We start from the raw sequence: 20,985 nt of genomic DNA on the forward strand, positions 1-20,985 counted from the left end.
AATAAACTATTCTTAACTCCTTATAAAACGTATACAAATTATTTAGAAATGTTAAATTGAATAATTGTACATAAATAATTCAAAGTGCTCTAAACAATGATCGTTTTATTAAAGCAATATTTCCCATGATACATGTACAATTATCTTTCCAATTTTATTTTCCAAACATAAATATAAAATAAGCCGTAATTAAAGCCCAATGCCAAATATTAGGGAAAGAACATGTTATTCATGTATTTAGTTTACATTTATTATTTGTATTATAATGTTATGTGTTCATTTTACATTCTAAAAAAATAGACATATTGTGGTTGTTTTGTAGAAGGCTTATAACTTACTGAAGAGGATAAGCTGTTAATGCAACTTCAAAACTGACTGTGATGATACAATTGGAGTTTACAATAATTTAGGGGAGGGTTTTAGAGGACAATCCAAAATATGTATATTAAATCTGAGGCAGATTGCAATGAGTTTTTATATGTGGTAGATTCATGATTCAAGCCCATGTGCCAGAAGGACACTTTAAAAGGTCAAAGGGCAGTACCAAAAAGCGAAAGGACTTGCAATGAATTAACCTCTACAGCTTGTGTATAATGTAAATCCTGTTCACACAAAGTATTATTCTCTAATAAATCTGGCTACCTGCACAATGTAGGCCTAACATGTTGTTCAATCCATCTTTTTCGCTGTTCAATTGTGGGGAGTCAATTTTTTTAGGGTGGGTAACGCACACCAGGGAGGCATGCAGCCATGGATTTATGTTGCTTGGTGACAGATGAACCTTCAAATGGTGCTCTAAAAATACATAGAGGTCAGAAGTGCCACGTGTCTGCAAAAGTGGACAAGCTGCACAGACTTCCAGTGAAGTAAATAAATGGCTGTTTCATTGATGAACATTAAAGCATGGAACCATGTCAGAGTAGAGGCAAGACATGCAAATATGAAATCTGAAAATGAGCATAATAGAGCCCCAAATGTATCCCAATGTTTGCAACACCGAGAAAAATAAACATTTCATAGTAATTTAATTTTTGTAGAATTTCGAGAAGATCTTCTGACCCTGGCCATGTGTTGCAGAAGTGATTGAAACTAACATCAGAAAAACAACAAAAGTGGAAGGTGTTGTCAATCATTTGCAGCGTGATCAATTGTGAAATTCAAAAGGCAAGAATCAACTGAGCCTTTTTTTAATAAAGTCAGTCACTTCTTCTTTGTATTAGCCCACAGTTTAAGGGAAACGCAGATGGACATTGGATGGACGGTTCGGTGCGTCGTCTTATCTTAATCCACCTGTTGAGACTGAGGCCAACATCTTTTGTCCATGCCTTCTGCTAGAGGCCTTCAGCTAAATCTCCAACTGGCGTCACAAATGATCTGTCCAAATCTAGCTTAATAGTTGTTATAGGGGTTTGCTAATACGCTTTGTGTGTGTTGCAGCTGTTTCTCGGCTTTCCAGAGAAAAAGTTACTGCTAATGTTTCTGAAGGGTCTTAAAAAGAAAGGGAAATGTTTCAGATGTCATGTTGGACTGGGCTTCAAAAGAAATCAGTCCCTTTGAGTGTGACTCGGCCGTGCCAGACGCCACAAGGACTTCACATGAACTCGTCATAATCACAAACCAGTCATTTATCATTTATAATGTAGCTCCAGCAAAAAAGACCCCTCATTAAATTTGCATTATAAGAACAACTTGATTTTGAGCCTTTCTTTAAAACTCTTGTGCAGTCACTGTAGCCTACAATGACTCATATAAGCAAGAAGAGCAGACAAATATTTATTGCAATGTAACCATTTATTTCACTCCACTACAAAATTATATAATATTTTGAACTATGATACAATCTCCACATATACATAATGTACAGTTATTAAGAGAAACAGAGGATATGATACAAGTACTTACAGTCTACATTGCCTTTTAATACAAGACATATAGACACGCAGGTTTTGACTTTTCAACAACTTTGTGATATCTTTATATTTGACTTTTGATGTATGGAGGCCCTGAAAGGCAAGTGACAAACGAAAAATTCTGGTTGACAATATTTTGAGTACGATTTAAATAGCTCTATTCTCTAAGTCCCTAAAAAATAACCTCAGGTGGCTTTCTTCTTCTGTGGAAGAGGTGGGTGGAAAAATAGGTAGCTGATTACTTTTTTGTCAGGATTATTTTTCTAAAAGTTCAGATTTCTGTCGGCACTCTAGAAACAATTGTGTGTAAGCAAATGATCATATATTAGTCATGTTGTTTTCTTAGGTAGCAATTCTGTAAGGTAAATGTACCTTGTTATTACAAAAACAAACACTTGTTGATTCCAACTGTTTGCACAGATAAAAAAGTAAAGTTGACAGCTTTTTAAAACTACTTTTCAGTCCTAAAAAAGATTGAAAAATAGATTGGACTATTTTGTTCTCACTTGCCTCAAAGGGCATTCTGTTGGTACAGTATATTATTGACTAAATAAATACTGATATGAAAACAGAATACAATCAGACTAAATGAAGGTAGATTTTAACTTTGGAATTCTCCTAGTGAATAACTAATATAAGATTAGTTAAATTAATAGCAACACACAGAAACAATGTAGTTTAATTTTTTTCAGATTTGCCATCTATCCTATTGGTAATCCATTGTTATGCTGGAAGTCGAAACCAGAGTTTGGGAAGATGTTTGAGCTTTGTGCAGAAAAGAGAGTGCATTATAAAAAACATTATTAAAAATAAAAGATTACATTCATAATGTTTTTTTTGTGTGTAAACACTATATATGCAGTAAATCTTACAGAGCTGCACTTGTGCAAGTAATAACAGCAATGTACAATCATATTGGTGCTATTACTTTAATAAGGTTACTGCATTTGTATTGGAAGTGAGGTATGCCACTTTGGAAGAAATCATGACTAATCTGCTATCGATGTTGGAATTTTAATTAAAAAATAACTGGGACAGTGGTTTCTTACCATCTGACCTACTGCAATATTTAGCCTAGTATTGCTTGTTTTTTATTTAGCTACATATGTAAAGCATGTTTCTTAAAGTCACAAAAGCAGCTAGTAAAATATTATTATTATTGTTATAAAGAGTTGTACGTTCACACAAAAGGTTGTGATCTGACCAAACACTGTCTCCATCAAAAAAAAGAAACAGTTTGGCAAATCCTACAGTACAAATACGACTGAGGGACCTCCATGATGGCGGCTTTCCTATTTGAGAATGTATGTATTCTTACTGTCTCCTGGAAGTACATTAAATGAGTGTGTTGGTGTGTAATAATATAAGTAAAAGTGAAAGAAATAAGAACTCTAACACTAAGCGACTTGAAGGTGCACTTGAAGATACAATCTTTGTTTTAGCAAGGGTAGCTTCAGGGAGGACGCTTGAAGCAAAACGTTTAGAAGTAAAAGAAGGGTGACACGAGAATACTAGGGATCGTGGAAAATAATAAATGAAAGAGCTCATAACACGGAATTAATCTTTAAATTACACTGTCTCTCTTTTGTATAGCAGTGGCTAAGTCCCAATTGTATGCTTGGTTAATAAATAAAAACAAGAATATAGGGTTTATTTTTATTAGGTCCAGAGACTGCTAAGTGCCAAGCAAACTTTCATGTTATTTGTTCATTCATTTTTGGGGGGTATATAGGGCATTTGATGAACTCACCCAGCATTATTACATTTATTTGGTCTAATTTCCTTGTCATTCCAAGTCATCTGCAGTATTTTCTTGCCCTATTTCTTGTTTCTTTCTTCATATGTCTTAAGTATAATGTACCGTATGTTGCCCTGTTGGAGGAGCCTGGGAACTACACTGTAGCTGTTGTGAAGTAAAACCTTTGAATAACAACTGTGCACTAGTTCATTCCACAAAGGCACCATAACAAAAAAGGCGTAACTGATGTGGTTGTGTGAGTGCAAAGCAGGAAAATATTTTATTATTTGCTCTGTCACCGCACGTGTGAGGATAGTCAGATCACCATGCCATCAAATTTAGCTTTTATTATCTGACATATGGTGTCTGATTTTCTCTGGTCCATCTCTGACAAAACTTTAAAAGTGCAGTGTTTGGTCCCATCCCACATCGTCTCTGAGAAAAATGGTCTTACCATTATTCTGAATGAGACACTGCTGGTCCCTAATCTTCAGTGCGTTTTTAGGAGAGCTTATACTCAGTGGACCTTGTTTCTCACTTCAGGCTCTGGAGGAGAAGTTGATTCCAGTCACCATCTTCTGAATCTTATCTTCATTCTTCAGTATGTTGGATCTCACAGCACAGATCTTGTCCTGCTGCTCTCTGATCAGCTGATCCAGCTCTACTAGTTCTGACTTAAGGGGCTCCACAGCTCTGTCTGTCGCTCTGTAGCAGATATAAACACACACAAACATAGTAGGGATGATTCATTACATCAATGTTATAAGAAAAGGAAAAATTGGACGTGAAATATTCAAAAATTAAAACCTTGAATATTCTCTGAGGTTTTAAAATCAAGAAATTAACAATATCAGGAATGCTTTGAATTAAAGTTTCAAAATTTGAAGTGAAGCGATGAGGTTTACTGACAAAAACTTTATTAACTCCTAAATTTGTGAATTCAATCACAGAGGATTTCAGAATTTTCTCACAAATGTATGACTTTATAATCTTAGAGGATATGCAAGTTTAAACTTGACTGATTACTTAAATCACTTATATGAATATGAAGATAGCATGATAAAGTGAGTATAAAGCTTTGTTTGAGATCATATTCCCAGTGTTTTGTGCCCCCCCCCCCACCTCTGCTCCTGCAGCAGGGCCTGTGCGTGCTCTTTGTTCTCCCGCCTCCAGGTGTGCAGCTCGGCCTGCATGGCGTCCATGTCCTCCTGTATGTAGTCCATGATCTTCCCCAGAGGCAGAGTGCTGCGGCACACCGTCTGGATGGAGGTGCGCAGCCGCTCGATCTCACGCGACACGATGTCCCGCTCTTTCTTCCGCGCTGCTTCAGACACCACGTTCTAGAAGAGGAGATGATAGAAAAACAATAGGTGAGGATTAGTGGAAGAGATTTCTGGGGCGGTCAGCTAAGGAAATATATGGGCATTAAATAAATCCCAGGGAGCATTATAACTTTTTTGTTATAACTTTTATTAATAATTGCAATATCTTTTTTTTGTTGTCCTTTCATATTATTTCTAAACCATGTGGATACAGCTTGTGGAAAAGTGAAAAAAAAATTAAGGTAAAGTAAATATTTAATCAACAAGTTGATACAACTGAAATAAAAATTCAGTTTAGAAACTAAATAGTTGAGGCTTCAGGAAAACCAAATTGAGGAAGCTTTGAAAAAGTGAAAGCAATATATTTTCTGTCTCCGAAAACACCCAGTTTTTTTTTATTTATTCTATTATTACAATTTATTGTCTGTTTTGTGTTTTGGATCCCTGTATATATATTGAACTGTTAATTGTGCAAACTGCTATATAGATATTATGTGAATCCAAATAAGTAACGAAAAAAACTAAATAAATAAAAAGGAAAAATAAGCAAACATGGAACAGTTCATTCAATTTTACCAGCAGGCATAGAAACAAATGTTTTCATTAAATGGGCATGGTTTAAACTAGACGCTGAATCAAACAGCTGTATGAACATACACAAAAATCACTTGTGTGTCCCTAGACCAAAACATAATAAACCCTCTTTAGGAATTCTACCTTTGCCAGCAAAAGGTCTCAAATGCCCAGAACCAGAGCAAGGCGGCATTTAGTGGTTTAGGATTTCAATGCTAAAAATGCAGGAATTCTACCAACCTAGCTGTATATATAAAGATCAAACGTACGGCTGAATTGTCTTGGCCAAAGTTTGGGGTGAGGGGGGAGCTGGTTGATGAAGGCCTCCTGTGTATGGTGTGTGGTTGGAGGGGGTTCACCATATCCAAATTACACTCGATGGCGTAAAGGAGGGGAAGGTATCAGGGAAGGACCTCCCTTGGCTAGGGAGCAAATCCAAGGATGTTTGCTCAGCTGGGCTTCGCAAGGCCTCTGAGTGTGTGTGTGTGTGTGTGTGTGTGTGTGTGTGTGTGTGTGTGTGTGTGTGTGTATTTGCAAAAACACTCAGTATTGCAACCCCAAAGCCACACACACACACACGCTCACACACACACGCGAGGTATACAGTGGACACACACACAGCCTCTCCGCTCTTGTTTATTTTAGTAACAGGCTTTGGCAGCGGGGTTATTTTACGACAGTATTGAGTAACAACTACTACACTTATGGCCCCTTTCAAGTTCAACTCTCGGTCCAATTTATGCTACACAGATGGGAGCACCTGCCTTCATGGGGTAGCACGGAATCAAAATTGTGACAGTGTGCAAGCTATATGACAGCTTCCTCGTCAACACACACACATCTGTCACATGTGCCTAGCATAGCTAGCACGTTAGCAGTGGCCTTATCAAGCCATCTCATAAAACAAGTCAAGGTGAGTAATTCGAATTTTAGAAAACTTGACTAGAAAGGACCACACTGTAGGGATGACATCAAATGCCACTGCTTGCCATGATGTCTTTACACAAAACAACATTTCTGACAGCCGCGCGCTTTGTTACGTGTTTGCGGTGGTTTCGAGAGTGTGAGGGTTGAAACGCCTCGGCCCGGCGGTTCCCTAACAAGGTGGGTGGCTTTCCACTGGGGTGAACCCTGCAGCTAGACAAACACTCCACGGCTCATTCGGCCTGCCTAGCTGCGGTTTGGTCCAGACAGGACCCATGGCTTCTTTCTGTTTGTCGTCCCTTTGCTTCTCCGCCCCTCACCCCCTTCCTTTCTTCTGTTGGAAAATAAAAAATGTCGGCGTGAAAACATGACCCCTGCTCGTTGTGCACTCTGTCCAGGTGGATATAAATCACAGCTTTAAGGAGGTCCCTGTCGGGGGCTACGAGACCTGTGTGCTCCTAGTTTTGTTTCTTCTCACTCGGATCACAGAACAATATTTAGACGGGGTGACCGCAGAGGAGTCGGAGGGGAGAGAGGAGGAAGGTTTTCCCATTATCTCAGACAGTGATGAAGCCCCAGGCAACGGCCAAGACAGCCTCTGGTTGCACGTAGAAGGAGCAGGTGGAATAAGAAGGAGAGGTAGATTGTTTTTTATGTCTACATGATAGTGGTGCAGTAATCCAGTCCAGAAATCAGCATCGAAATGAGCTCCTCGACATAAGCTGATGGGATTTTTCCATTGGATTTTGGATTATCGCAGGAAAATAAACTCTGTGGCAAAGACGTTTATGATACTTTCACATTTTGTTCATCAGGTTAATCTCAAAATATGACAGTCTCATAACTTCACATGTGTGACACCTAACGGTCACCTCGTTTGGCGTTATGATTAGGAATGCTCCGATCGATCGGCCGCCGATCGATATCGGCCGATACTCACTGTCTGCCGATCGATCGGTGCTCTCTAAAAATACAGATCAAGAGAGCCGATCGCATGACGTAAAATACACTACACTTTTCTCTGTGCGCGGCCAAACAAGCTCGCCAAAATGGCTTCACCGGTCTGGCAGTATTTGAAGGTGTCCGAAAATGACAATAAAATAGCGGTATGCAACATGTGTGAAGCAGAAATCCTTCAGCAAAACACACACTAAGAGTTGGACCTAACACACTTAGCTATTTTATTTACCTCTGGAATTAGCTTAACTAGTTATAAATATATTTATTCTTCACTTTTGGGTCACTCATTACTGGATCAGTGAGCTACATGAGACGATACTGACAGGCTGTTAGGAGAGAGGGGGAGAGAGGAAAAGAGAGCGCTTCTGCTCATTTCTCCCGTGTTATTATCCAAAGTTAACGTAAACTTGAATAATGTACTTCATTTGAATGTAATAATTATGTTGGTTGTTGTTTGTGGAAGCAAAGATCCCCATAGGCCCCGCCCACTCGATCGGATCGGAATCGGCCGATACTGATTCCGGCGATCGGCCCCAAAATAGACGATCGGAGCATCCCTAGTTATGATGTTAAGCGGTTTTATTTAGTCACTTGTTAGCATCCGCCTTCTGAAGACACATAAAAGCTTTAAACATTCACGAGTCAGGTATTTACGGAAATATTTTATGACGTAGAACAAAGTGTAACAATCTTGTAAGTTCATGTTAACCATAGACCTTATTTTAGGCATCTTACCAAAAATAACCTTTGACTTTGAGACAAAGGAGTCCGGAAGTGCTTAAATGCGTACTCATTCCCAGGTTTAGGACTCAATACACATGATTAATTTAATCCTGTTTGCATTTATGTTGTTTGACGGCAAAGTGCTCGAGGTGTAATCTTTATTTAGCAACAAACTGTGCTTGACAGAACAAAATTCTCATAGACATATCACAATATTGCATGGTACAGTGCAGTGTGGAATTCACCCATTCATCACATGCCTAATCAACTTAATTAGGAAATGCGTGCGAATATTTGATTTATGGACTGCTTAGAGATTTTCTGAGTCAAGAGGAAGACATTCTTCAGTCTCCTTTGACAAGAAAAATGGGGTGCATGCGTAAAGCCTGTCAGCAGTGGGGAAACCTCTAGGGTATCATTAGCTGAGATAACAATCATTTAGACGCTAGTTGAGATTAGCTTCCATCATAAAGGAGAGAAGCTTCATTTCATGCGTTAATCAACTTCACCCTGGACAAAAGAGGGTGACGATAGACCAATGTGCAAACCTCTTGATCGAGCTGCTCTGCCCACGATCAGGTTGAGTCAATGTAAGTTCAACTTTTAGTTGTTACCAAATAAAGAAGAATTTCATCTCACTTAATTGGCATCCCCAGCTTCTTATAATCAAGACGGTCACAAAGATAACGGAAACAGGATTTATTCCCGTTCAAAATGAGATCTCACTTTTCTTTGGATGTTCAGTTTCTGAGCCATGACAAACACCAAGATGTGGCTTTTAACAGACAGGTACAGTTTTTTGCTTCACTGATCTACTTAAAGGAGACCTATCATGCTATATTTAAATGATGTAGTGTATGACCATACCTATATAAAGGTATATTTATACATTTTATTTTTCAAAATACCAAACAGATCATTTTTTAGCCATGCCTCGTTTCGCCGTGGCTCATTCCCCTGATAGGTGGAGAGTTAACCAATAAGCGGAGCACCTCTTTGTGATGTAGAAAAGTGTTGAAATCTGGATCTATTTTTTTCAGATCCGTTGCAGCCCCTTTTTTAGAGATTTGGCTAAGGAGGAAAATAGAGAGGGTTGTGTTTTCTGACACTTGGTGAGTTCCCTGGAACACCGGGGACACATATTCATGTATAAAAGACGTACAAAGGTGCATTTTGCATGAAAGGTCACCTTTAACGGGAGAGAAGAGTTGGTAGTGAATGACGATATAAAATAGGGAAGTCATGATACTAGAAATCCTGATGTCAGTAACAATTACAAATCTCAGATGTACTTAAGCATGCACCCTGTCGTTTGCATACTGTTATTTTGTATTATAAGGTTTAAATACCCTATAATAATATTGTAGTTTACCTTTGCCCAATCCATTTTCACTGAATAGAGCATGATTGCACCTTAAAGCAACTCTATGGATATACCAGCTGCAAACAGTTAATGCTAACAAGCTTTCCTTCTGCCGAATAAATAGGGTGCTTCCCCATGATGTGCTGATAAAATGTGAGTTAACTGTGTCCTAAATGCATCTTTTATGGACCCCGGAAGGACAGTATGCAATGTTTTGTGACCTGACAATTTTTTGGCATCAACTTGGTCTAAGTTCCTTTTACATCGCAAAGTCCTTGAGCATCATGTTATACACAAGCACAATTACTAAAGAGTCCAGTTGCATGCAAACTAGCAGCGGACTGATTGGACAGATACACCCAATCCAGAAGACCCGAAACATCACCACCTTTAACAATTATATTTTCAAGACCCATGGATAATAGAATACTACATGCAACAACTTTAAAGCTTCTGGGAACAATCCTTTTGGTTACTGCTGACAGTTTGAACAAACATCCCAATGGTTTTAACTTTGCGTTTCTGTAGAAGATCCGAGAGGTGAGCCAGGGAGCGAATCCTAGAGCGAGAAATGCCTCTGGGCATTGCTTATGGGCTTCCTCGCTATTTTTCATAGAAGCCCATTGAAAGGTCTGGCTAGATCATAAAAATAGCTAGGAGTCAGTGAGGTGAGGAGAAAAGCTCACGGCCACCGAGGTTACAGGATGTTGTTGCAAGGTCAACGTAGCCCCTTGGGGAGACAACTGAGATCACCACCATGGGCTACGGGGTGAAGTAAAGAAAACGTCCGTGGAAAAACTGAAATTAAAAATGGACATTGTGATTTAAAAACAAGGTGGCTCATCATTTAAACATTCTCATGGAGAGCCATTTTGAAGAGTTGGAAGATATGACTTCTGATCAGAAAGTCAAAGTCTGATAACACATGCGAGTGCTTCAGGTCCTCATACATTCCTCTAACAAATCAATATGACCTCTACAAAAGTAATATGACTAATGTAATGCCACAGGGCCATTTCCTTGTGTTTCCACAAAAAACGCTGGATGTTTATAAAGACACAGAGGTCTGCAGAGAGGAGTATTTATTTTCTTGACAATCCTGCAGAGAGTATTCTGGCCCTTCTCCTTCGTGATTCTCACTCAACAGCCACCCATTTGTATGCCACAGGGTTTATTTATACATTACAAACCTTCATCAAGGCTAATTTGACGGGGTAAAGAAAAGGAGGGGGAACAGAGTACACAAAAATTCTTATGAAAACGCAGCTGCTGCAAGGGGCAGATTCTGTCTAAATAAAAAAGAGAACTATCTTGGAATAATATACAATAGCTCTAGGGGTCATGAGGAAGGGCATCCCCATAAATATACAGCAGATTCTTCAGTCACACACACTGTGGTGGGACATGGCAAAATACAATCACTTGACTGTTTAAGAGTTCCTCTTTATTTACATGAGGACAGCAATGGGGCAGCTAGGCAGTGGCTGTAACAATAGCTAAATTAATCTAGATATGACAAAGAACATAAATTAAAATAGGGTTATAACATGGGCTTTTTAAAGTATAGACAAAGCGGTCTTAAGGCCATGATGTCGGATCTTAAATCAGGGGTGGTATGTGACTCAGTGTTTTGAACATTTGAGAAACCGAATAGCGGCGGCTGAAATTTCAAACCTGTCATACCACATAGAATGAGGAAGCTTAATATTTACATTTTTTAACCCTGCATGTTTTTACCGTGATTACAAGAAAAGAAAAAAACACGACTCCATTAGGCTGACCTTCTCCACCCTTTCATGTCAGGAAGGAAGTCATTATAGTTCTTTATACAGCTGACGAGGCAAGGCCAATAATGATAGAGGGGCGGCCTGAGCAGTTCTTATGTGCAGACATACCTGTTAGAAGAAGCAGACCATACAGGATACTGAGGACCCTCCATTAGGGAAATTAGGAAACAAGCTTGTGTTACACAAAGAGCTCAGTTTTCAGACAGATAAAAGTGTCGAAGAGGGTAGAGAAATGCTGGGCGTTCAAATTTCTGCCAAGCTTTTGCAGTTTTTCAGGTGTGAGTTCAGAAGGATGAGATGGATCTGGGCTTTTTTTTTTTTTTTTGCAAGAGTGGCAGGCAAAAACATCCATCAGAGTCAGGGTGGTCAGCGAGGAAAGGGATTGCTGGGAGAGTATGCTTCAGTGAAGAGGACCACCCAAAGCAGACAGCGTGGACTACAGACCAAACTGTAAGCTTCACACCGATTCACACTCCAAATAACGAAGAAAGACGCCCGTTTCTCTACGGGTGATTAACAAGCTGACGGAGGGGAATGCGAGAGAGACAGCATGAATTCGTTACCTCGGAGAAGATGGTGAATAGTGTCTAATATGGACACAAAATCAAAGAGATGGAGGGAAGAAAGACGGAACTTTACATGGAACTTAAACTTAATATTGGAGATTTGATAGAGGACTTTAAGGGACAAAATACAGAAGAAAAATGTTATGGATTAACCGCAGTTCACACACAAGGGAAGGAGTGTAATTAGTCAGAACACGATAGCTCTAAAAGCTTTTCCTCTCAATCTGTACGCACAACAGAGAAGTCTGTAATAAAAACACAACAACGATAAGATATTGTGCAACCCATAGAAAGCAAGCTAATTTAGCTCCAGACATCTTGATGTGTGTACAAATGGTGTGTGTGGTCTGTTGGAGGCCAGGCTCGCTTGTCTGGTTATTAGCCCTTCAGCCTCACTGACGGGGGACATTTTTGTGGTTGCAAGGGGGTGCAATTACACCTCTCCGCTCCATTTGTTTATATCTTTCCTTTGATAATAACCAGTGTTGCGCTGGGTCCTTCACTGCGGCGAAAACATTTGCCCGGGAGAGAAAAGCTTGAATAAAGAATGGCTGATAGAAGAGTTGAGGAGTTTGACATTTGAATCATGGATAAGGGGAAGTTTAAGAAAACTAAGCTGATACCGCCCTCTAGTGGGGAAGCAAAAAACAACTTCACCATTTGCACATACCTGTTCTTTAGCTTTGGGGGAGGATGGGGACACTTCATAGTCTTTTTTGGTCTCAAGGATCTTTTTCACAAGGCCACCTACAGTGAGAGAAGCAACATGAGGAACAAGGAAAGATGTGTTTCCTTAAAATCAGGAGAAAATGTGGCATTATTTAATCTTTTAACATAAGCTGAACAAAAAGGGAAAAAACAAACAAAGCCTCGTACCATGTTTGTCTTCACTGTCGAGTTCTTGTGCAGACCTCTAAAATAGAAAAGAAGAATTCAGTAAGTAACCATCCTTTATAAGTTCAGAAAATACAGACAAACATCTTTGACTACACGTGTGTCATTTCATAAAAGGGGCCCTATTATGCTCATTTTCAGGTTTCATATTTAAAGAAGTCCCGCCCCTTAACATATCAAGTACAATGTGTTGAAGAACTAGCCAATAGAAGTGTGAGTGTTACTTAGACTTTCTGTCCCTCTGGAGGGAACTTTGGGCCTTTGAGACCATGTTCATGCATACAGTAATAACTTATATAAAACAAACGACAGGTAAGAGAAAACACCAAAAAGCATAATTGGGCTCAGTTAACAACCAAAGAGACAACAGCTAGAAAACCTCAAAATTCGATGTTACCATAGAAACACACTGACACAAACCAACTGTGACTGTCTTTGTGCAAAGGTAACACATTGAAGAAAAATAAACATGAGAAAAAAGCTTGTGTTTAACGAGGGTCTACTGCAATCCAATGTGTTTTTATCCAATGTACTGTTTAAGTCACTAACCACGTCCATATCAGAAGCATCTGGAGGCGGGGGGATCGCCTCCTCCACAAGAAATTGCTCATCTTCATCCTCCTCATCCTCAGACTCCCTCTTCCCATCCAGGATGACGGGCGCTGAGGGCTTGGCACTGGACAGCCTGGAAGATAGACAAAGACATGTTGTTCTACCTGCTCCATCCATTACAGTTACACACATCATCTTCATTAAGTGTGTGATATGTATCTCCTGCTATTCTGGACAAGACTGTTTTTACCAGTTTACATTTCATTAAGGGAAACTTTGAATAAATATGTTCACTAAGATGAGACAATGACAAGTCCTTAAACCATAACTGTGAGATTATCAAATGTTTTTATTAGGGCTGTCAAACGATTACAATTTTTAAATCAGATTAATCACAGCTTAAAAATGTATTAATCATGATTAATCACCATTCGAACTATGTCCAAAATATGCCATTTCTTTATGTGTATTGTTTTGGGAATGGAAAGATAAATGAAAGAAGGCAGATATATCCATACAGTAGGCCTATGTATGTATGTTTAATATAACATTGTTCTGTGTGTTAAAATGAAAGAGAGCCCACACACCTATCAATCATCAAACTGTGGGGTCTTATTTCATTACGTATTGATTTCTATCAACACATAATGTTGTATCGATGTATATCGAGATGTACTACAGCAAAAGTATTCTCCGTCGGGACTTCCTGCAACAACACCACGCCCTTACCTTGATTCTGATTGGCCAGAAGACATTATCAAAGATGTTCTATTGAGAAGACGATCACTACGTGACAAAAGTTTTCAAAACCGTTTCTAGTCTTCGATATTTCCAGACAAGTGGCTACTGAAATCACTCTTACTAACTGCTGTCTGTGCAATTTACTCCGCGCGAGTTAGCGGACTTTATTTTGTTTACTTTAACATCATTTTTCATGGTGGGGCTAAGGTGGGGCTAAGCCATTTCTTGGTATGGCTGTAGCCTACCCCATACCCTGGTGCTGCCACTGGTGGGATGTATGGGGCGGGCCATTCTGCGCATGCTTTAAATGCGTTAAATATTTTAACGCAATTAATTCAAAAAATTAATTACTGCCGTTAACGCGATAATTTTGACAGCATTAGTTTTTATTGACTAAAACAATTTGTCTGACTAAGACAAGACTACATTTGCATTTGACACAGGACTAAAACTAAATGTATTAATAGCTGACACACAGCTGCTCACAGTAACTGTTGGGAAAATACTGAATGTACTCTTCTAATATCAGAGTAGCACATGATAACAAAGGCCCTACGTGGCTGTGTGCGTAACCGGATGCATGATTACCTAGTAGAGCATCAGGACACACTGTTTTAGGCATATGATAGCTGTGTGACAACGATTACCATGATGATTCAGCTTCTATGGAGATAGACACATGACTGTCATGTTTATTGCTTACGCAGGCCTTAGCTAATCTGAACTAAACATTGAATACTGCTTTGAACCGGTATTCTCCATCTCGTCACTGAAACTCCCTCTCTTGTCTATAAGCATGTGAAGGACACTGTTCGGGGAACTATTTGTCCCACGCAGCTCTGTGTGTGATGACTACTTCCATTCTTGCAAGGATAATAAATACATGTATCCTGATATTGAAGATCAAGACGGTGACGAATGATATTTTTCTAACAGTAAGCATACTGCCTTTATTGTGTGGCATTTTTTTTCAGAAAAAGCGGCAGCGACTGCACAGTTTTAAATTTGTGGAAAAGCTTGTTTTTGACTGTGTTTTGTAAGAGAGAGAGCACTAAAAGACAGACCAGAAAGTTCATTTGTTGGAGCAAGTAGACCGGTTGGACCCTTTATGTTGCTACCGGAGAGTGTTGTTACTTTTATCTTTGTATGTGGAATCCTCCTCGCTCTACAGCTGTCAGACTGAGTGCTGAGGCTTATTCAGACAAGTGTGAGAGCAAGACAGGGTTCATACACTTTTTCACCAATGATTTTCAATGACTTCTCTATGATCTTTACCTAATTTTCCATGACCGAAAAAGATTACTCTTTCTCAGCGGTACCAATGAAAAGGGTTTATTTTAACATGGAACAGGAAAATAAGGTCAGCAAGCATATGAAACATGTAGTGCCTATCTAAAACAAATCAAATAGCAGGCTTACTAGCTTCTACACGCTAAAGCAACTGTAGTCAGGGATGCAAACTCATCAGGTATGAAAAAGGTGACAAGGATCCGAGCCCCCGACCCGACCCCCCCACCCCACGGAATATCGGTTTTAAAATTAGGAATAATAGAGGATTTTAGCAATCGGAACAACTAAAGCAGCAGTGTTAATAATAACAGAAACGCTAAAGCGTCACATCTAATAGAAATACAGTGGGGCAAAAAAGTATTTAGTCAGCCACCAATTGTGCAAGTTTTCCCACTTAAAAAGATGAAAAGAGGCCTGTAATTTTCATTCTAGGTATACCTCAACTATGAGAGACAGAATGAGAAAAGAAAAAAAATCCAGAAACTCACATTGTCTAATTTTTAAAGAATTTATTTGCAAATTATGGTGGAAAATAACTATTTGGTCACCTACGAAAAAACAAGATTTCTGGCTCTCACAGACCTGTAACTTCTTCTTTAAGAGCCTCCTCTGTCCTCCACCTGTTAACTGTATTAATGGCACCTGTTTGAACTCGTTATCAGTATAAAAGACACCTGTCCACAACCTCAAACAGTCACACTCCAAACTCCACTATGGCCAAGACCAAAGAGCTGTCAAAGGAAACCAGAAACAAAATTGTAGACCTGCACCAGGCTGGGAAGACTGAATCTGCAATAGGTAAGCAGCTTGGTGTGAAGAAATCAACTGTGGGAGCAATTATTAGAAAATGGAAGACATACAAGACCACTGATAATCTCCCTCGATCTGGGGCTCCACGCAAGATCTCACCCCGTGGGGTCAAAATGATCACAAGAACGGTGAGCAAAAATCCCAGAACCACACGGGGGGACCTAGTCAATGACCTGCAGAGAGCTGGGACCAAAGTAACAAATGCTGCCATCAGTAACACACTACGCCGCCAGGGACTCAAATCCTGCAGTGCCAGACGTGTCCCCCTGCTTAAGCCAGTACATGTCCAGGCCCATCTGAAGTTTGCTAGAGAGCATTTAGATGATCCAGAAGAGGATTGGGAGAATATCATATGGTCAGATGAAACCAAAATAGAACATTTTGGTAAAAACTCAACTAGACGTGTTTGGAGCAGAAAGAATGCTGAGTTGCATCCAAAGAACACCATACCTACTGTGAGCCATGGGGGTGGAAACATCATGCTTTGGGGCTGTTTTTCTGCAAAGGGACCAGGACGACTGATCCGTGTAAAGGAAAGAATGAATGGGGCCATGTATCGTGAGATTTTGAGTGACAACCTCCTTCCATCAGCAAGGGCATTGAAGATGAAACGTGGCTGGGTCTTTCAGCATGACAATGATCCCAAACACACCGCCTGGGCAACGAAGGAGTGGCTTCGTAAGAAGCATTTCAAGGTCCTGGAGTGGCCTAGCCAGTCTCCAGATCTCAACCCCATAGAAAATCTTTGGAGGGAGTTGAAAGTCCTTGTTGCCCAGCGACAGCCCCAAAACATCACTGCTCTAGAGGAGATCTGCATGGAGGAATGGGCCAAAATACCAGCAACAGTGTGTGAAAACCTTGTGAAGACTTACAGAAAAACGTTTGACCTCTGTCATTGCCAACAAAGGGTATAAAACAAAGTATTGAGATGAACTTTTGTTTTTGACCAAACACTTATTTTCCACCATAATTTGAAAATAAATTATTTAAAAATCAGACAATGTGATTTTCTGGATTTTTTTTCTTCTCATTCTGTCTCTCATAGTTGAGGTATACCTAGGATGAAAATTACAGGCCTCTCATCTTTTTAAGTGGGAGAACTTGCACAATTGGTGGCTGACTAAATACTTTTTTGCCCCACTGTATATAAAAGCATTTATTTTAATTGTGTAGCAGTCAGTTTATAATTTTGGCAGCACTGTTGAGCATTTTGAAAAGGTATTTTCATGCCTCTGTGCAAGGCTTAGTCTTTCTATCTTTATAGCCAGCGGTGTAAAGTAACCAAGTTCATAAACTCAAGTACTATACTTAGGTAAAATGTTGACATACTTTTGACTTAACTTAAGTATTTCAATGTTTTGCTACTTTTTTATTTTACTCCTTTACAGTTCAGAGGTAAATGGTATTTAATACCTTTAGTTACTTTACAGATGTGGATGAATGATGTGAAATATAATCAAGTGTTAAATCAGACTTTAGTTTCACCTGGAGTAAATTCACAAGCTACCCTGCAGTATACAAAGTCATTCAGACTAGCTGCTCCTTTACCAGCTTTGAGAACACTTTCATGATCAATCATTATAAAACATATCATATATATCATTCTGAAATGGACCAATCTGCACAATCACTACTTTTACTGCCGCTACTCTAACTATATTTTGATAATAATACTTTTCTACTTTTACTTGAGGAACATTTTGAATGCAGGACTTTTACTGTAACAGAGTATTCCTACACTCTGAGTACTTCTACTTTTACTCAATTACAAGATCTGAGTACTTCTACTTTTACTCAAGTACAAGACCTGAGTACTTCTACTTGTACTCAAGTACAAGATCTGAATACTTCTATTTTTACTCAAGTACAATATATGTGTACTTCTACTTTTACTCCAGTACAAGATCTGAGTACTTCTACTTTTACTCAAGTACAATATCTGAGTACTTCTACTTTTACTAAAGTACAAGACCTGTGTACTTCTACTTTTACTCCAGTACAAGATCTGAGTACTTCTACTTTTAATCAAGTACAAGATCTGAGTACTTCTACTTTTACTCAAGTACAAGATCTGAGTACTTCTACTTTTTCTCTAGTACAATATACTTATACAACCTCTTTTTATAGCCTATGAAAAAAACTAGGGATGTCCCGATCACCTTTTTTTGCTCCCGATCCAATTCCAATCATTTGATTTTGACAATTTGCCGATACCGATTTTTCCCGATCCGATCTTTATGCAATGCATTAAGAGAAAAAAAAGCATTCAAGTTGTCCCTTAAGGTTATATTTTTATTTAAATTGGATATTCTATCCAACATGGATATAGCTTATTTTTTTCACAGCAGCATTGGATCAGTTCAGTTGTGCAGTATTGGATCAAAACAAAATAAAGCTTGTCAGTACTCGTTAGCTTACTGCTACAATTAGACACTGCGCCCTGCCCACTCTGTTGCCAGATTTGAGAGAAATAAGCAACCAGGTCTATGAAAACAAGCCCCAAAGAAGCAACACATACATGATGTTGTGTAATTTGAAACCAAAGTTAAGGCCTCAGGATGACTTTAAGACTTGAACATGGTCATTTTTGTTTTGTAACATTGAATAAAAAAAAATAAAAAGAGAAGAGAAAAAAGAAGAAGAAAAAATCAGATCCCCGATTTTTTTGTCCCGATTCGGATCTTTTGAAAATCACGTGATCGGCTCCGATCCCCGATCACGTGATCAGATTGGGACATCTCTAAAAAAAACTATTAGAAAACGAAGGCTAAAGCTAACATTAGCAGATAGGGACAATGTATGCTAGTTAGCTAGCTCAACGATTCCTTAAATTTTGCGACAGAAAAACCTTTCAGTTCACATCACGCTCTGTAGGGAGCTCTGCTCTGAACACCTGAACGGCCCGTTCCTGTCTGTGCCACAGTGACTCCGGACCGCACAGTTACTGTTAACGAACGCACCGTAGGTAATGTAGCTGCTGGAGTTAGACCCTCATTGCGGAGCAACAGAGTTCAGCCGACAGGCAGGAAGACTCAAGCATACAGCTCATGCTTCATATATTAAAAAATAACATCATGCGTGTCATGATGGCACATAAAGGCTCACGACCGCAGATTATTTAGGCGATTAGGTTAAATGTAAGTTATATTTGACGCAACTTTAGTTACATTTCCATGACTTTTCCAAAACTTTGGGAAAAAAATTGTTTTCCATAACTTTTCCAGGGCCTGGAATTTTCATTTTGAATTTCCATGACTTTTCGAGGTTTTCAATGACCGTACGAACCCTGGCAAGAATTTTAACAGATATATAGTAGCAAAACAGATGATAAAATCCAAGGGTGCAATGGTAGTCAGTCAGACGACAGCGGTGATACGGCTTTTCTACCAGAAAAGGCAACATGTGAACCCACATCGAACAGGAGGATTTTGAAATGAGACTTGTGACATAAGCGAGTATTTGTGATGCAGTCACCTCTCAGCTGGGTTCACTTCAGAGTAACTCTCCTGTTTCTTGACTCGGGGCGGGGCGGGGCGGGCGCTGCTGGGCCGAGGTATTCTCCTGTTGCCGTTGATGGAAAGGATTACACACATTACTGGAATGACAGGTTCAACTAACTGTTTTGGAGTTAAATATGTTTGCACTTAAACAAGTCAGTTTCATTTTGTTTAAACAATGTTTTTTTTTCTTGTTTTCTATTCCAGCCAAATCCTCTGTTAACATCTCCCTGTTATTTGCCAAACATAAATTCTGTGACGGCTAATCTGACCGATTCAGATTCCAGAATGATAATTGTTGCTTGGAACAATAAACGTTCACAGCATTACTAACTGTAAAACTACTGCCAGGCAATCATTCGTCACTGATTAGTCAGTTAGACAACAGAACATTTACAATCATCCAAAATATTCAAATGTGTGATCTACTGGAACTGATCCTGGATCGGGGCCAGCAACAAAAGTTTCAAAACTACCCTTGAACTTAAATCAACAAAGCAATAAAATGCAATGCAAAAACAACCTGAAGACACAACATCAGAAATGATCCAATAACTGAATTAACATGTCAGAATTCTCAAAAAAACACCATGTGCTTTATAAATGTATTATTTAAAAAAGGCTTCCTCATATTTGATCTAGCCTGGTTTATGTACATCTTTGACATAAATGAAAGAGCCTTTTAACGAGTGAGATATGAGACAAACAGTTAACGGGAGCTGTGTTTTTAGTAAGTGATGAGTTATGTCTGTGTAAGTAAGTAAGTTCAGCGTTGTCTGTACAGACCTGGAGGCCACGTCTGATGGAACTGTAGTGTCTCCATTTTCAAGGGGGGCAGTTCTCTGGACTAACAGAGCCTCTCCATCTGTGAAAAAGAAGACCAATAACTTGTGGTGAGATTTGCTTAATGTAGCAAAGAATTAGACTCGACTTGAGGTGCTCAGAGTTATAAAAACATGCAATTAAGAAACTCAACAGCAATGCGTCTTTCCAGAAATCAAGATTTCTCCAGATAATCAACAGACTTAGTGTGAGCACTTTCATGCAGGAACTATTTTCTTTCTACCAAAGTACAACTGTCAGCCGAAGCGTGCATCTACTCTGACCAGAGGCTAATGCTCTTGAGATGTAAAGATGAATTGTGTCCTTCTTGGCTGAGATTTCACATTAGCTAGCTAAGAAGATGCACATGTCCTTCTTTGCTGGGATACCTTTGGCAGGGGGAGTTCAGTAAAAAGAAAATTGCTGTTGAGTTTCTCATGTGTTTAAAAAAGCTGAGTGCCATCTGGTTCTATTATATTGTAGAGAAGTCTGTCATATCTACGTACAATATCT

At 39.2% G+C, this 20,985-nt stretch overlaps 1 protein-coding gene across 5 annotated transcripts in view; it reads right to left on the reverse strand.

Annotated features, from left to right (window-relative positions):
- Window positions 1-1,770: 1,770 nt before the first annotated feature.
- traf3ip1 (TNF receptor-associated factor 3 interacting protein 1) overlaps window positions 1,771-20,985 on the reverse strand; it is a 32,798-nt gene continuing 13,583 nt past the window's right edge. For all 5 annotated transcript variants that reach the window (XM_079667317.1, XM_079667315.1, XM_079667316.1 and 2 more), the window contains 7 exons: window positions 20,437-20,515; window positions 19,628-19,714; window positions 13,310-13,445; window positions 12,743-12,779; window positions 12,537-12,613; window positions 4,771-4,988; window positions 1,771-4,353 (listed from right to left, as the gene is read on the reverse strand). In XM_079667317.1, coding sequence (XP_079523443.1) covers window positions 4,188-4,353; window positions 4,771-4,988; window positions 12,537-12,613; window positions 12,743-12,779; window positions 13,310-13,445; window positions 19,628-19,714; window positions 20,437-20,515 — 800 coding nt within the window. In that variant the 3' untranslated portion in view covers window positions 1,771-4,187. The remainder of the gene's footprint in view (window positions 4,354-4,770; window positions 4,989-12,536; window positions 12,614-12,742; window positions 12,780-13,309; window positions 13,446-19,627; window positions 19,715-20,436; window positions 20,516-20,985) is intronic.

The sequence above is a fragment of the Notothenia rossii genome (assembly GCF_949606895.1).
Source record: "Notothenia rossii genome assembly, chromosome: 2".
NCBI classification, from domain to species: domain Eukaryota; kingdom Metazoa; phylum Chordata; class Actinopteri; order Perciformes; family Nototheniidae; genus Notothenia; species Notothenia rossii.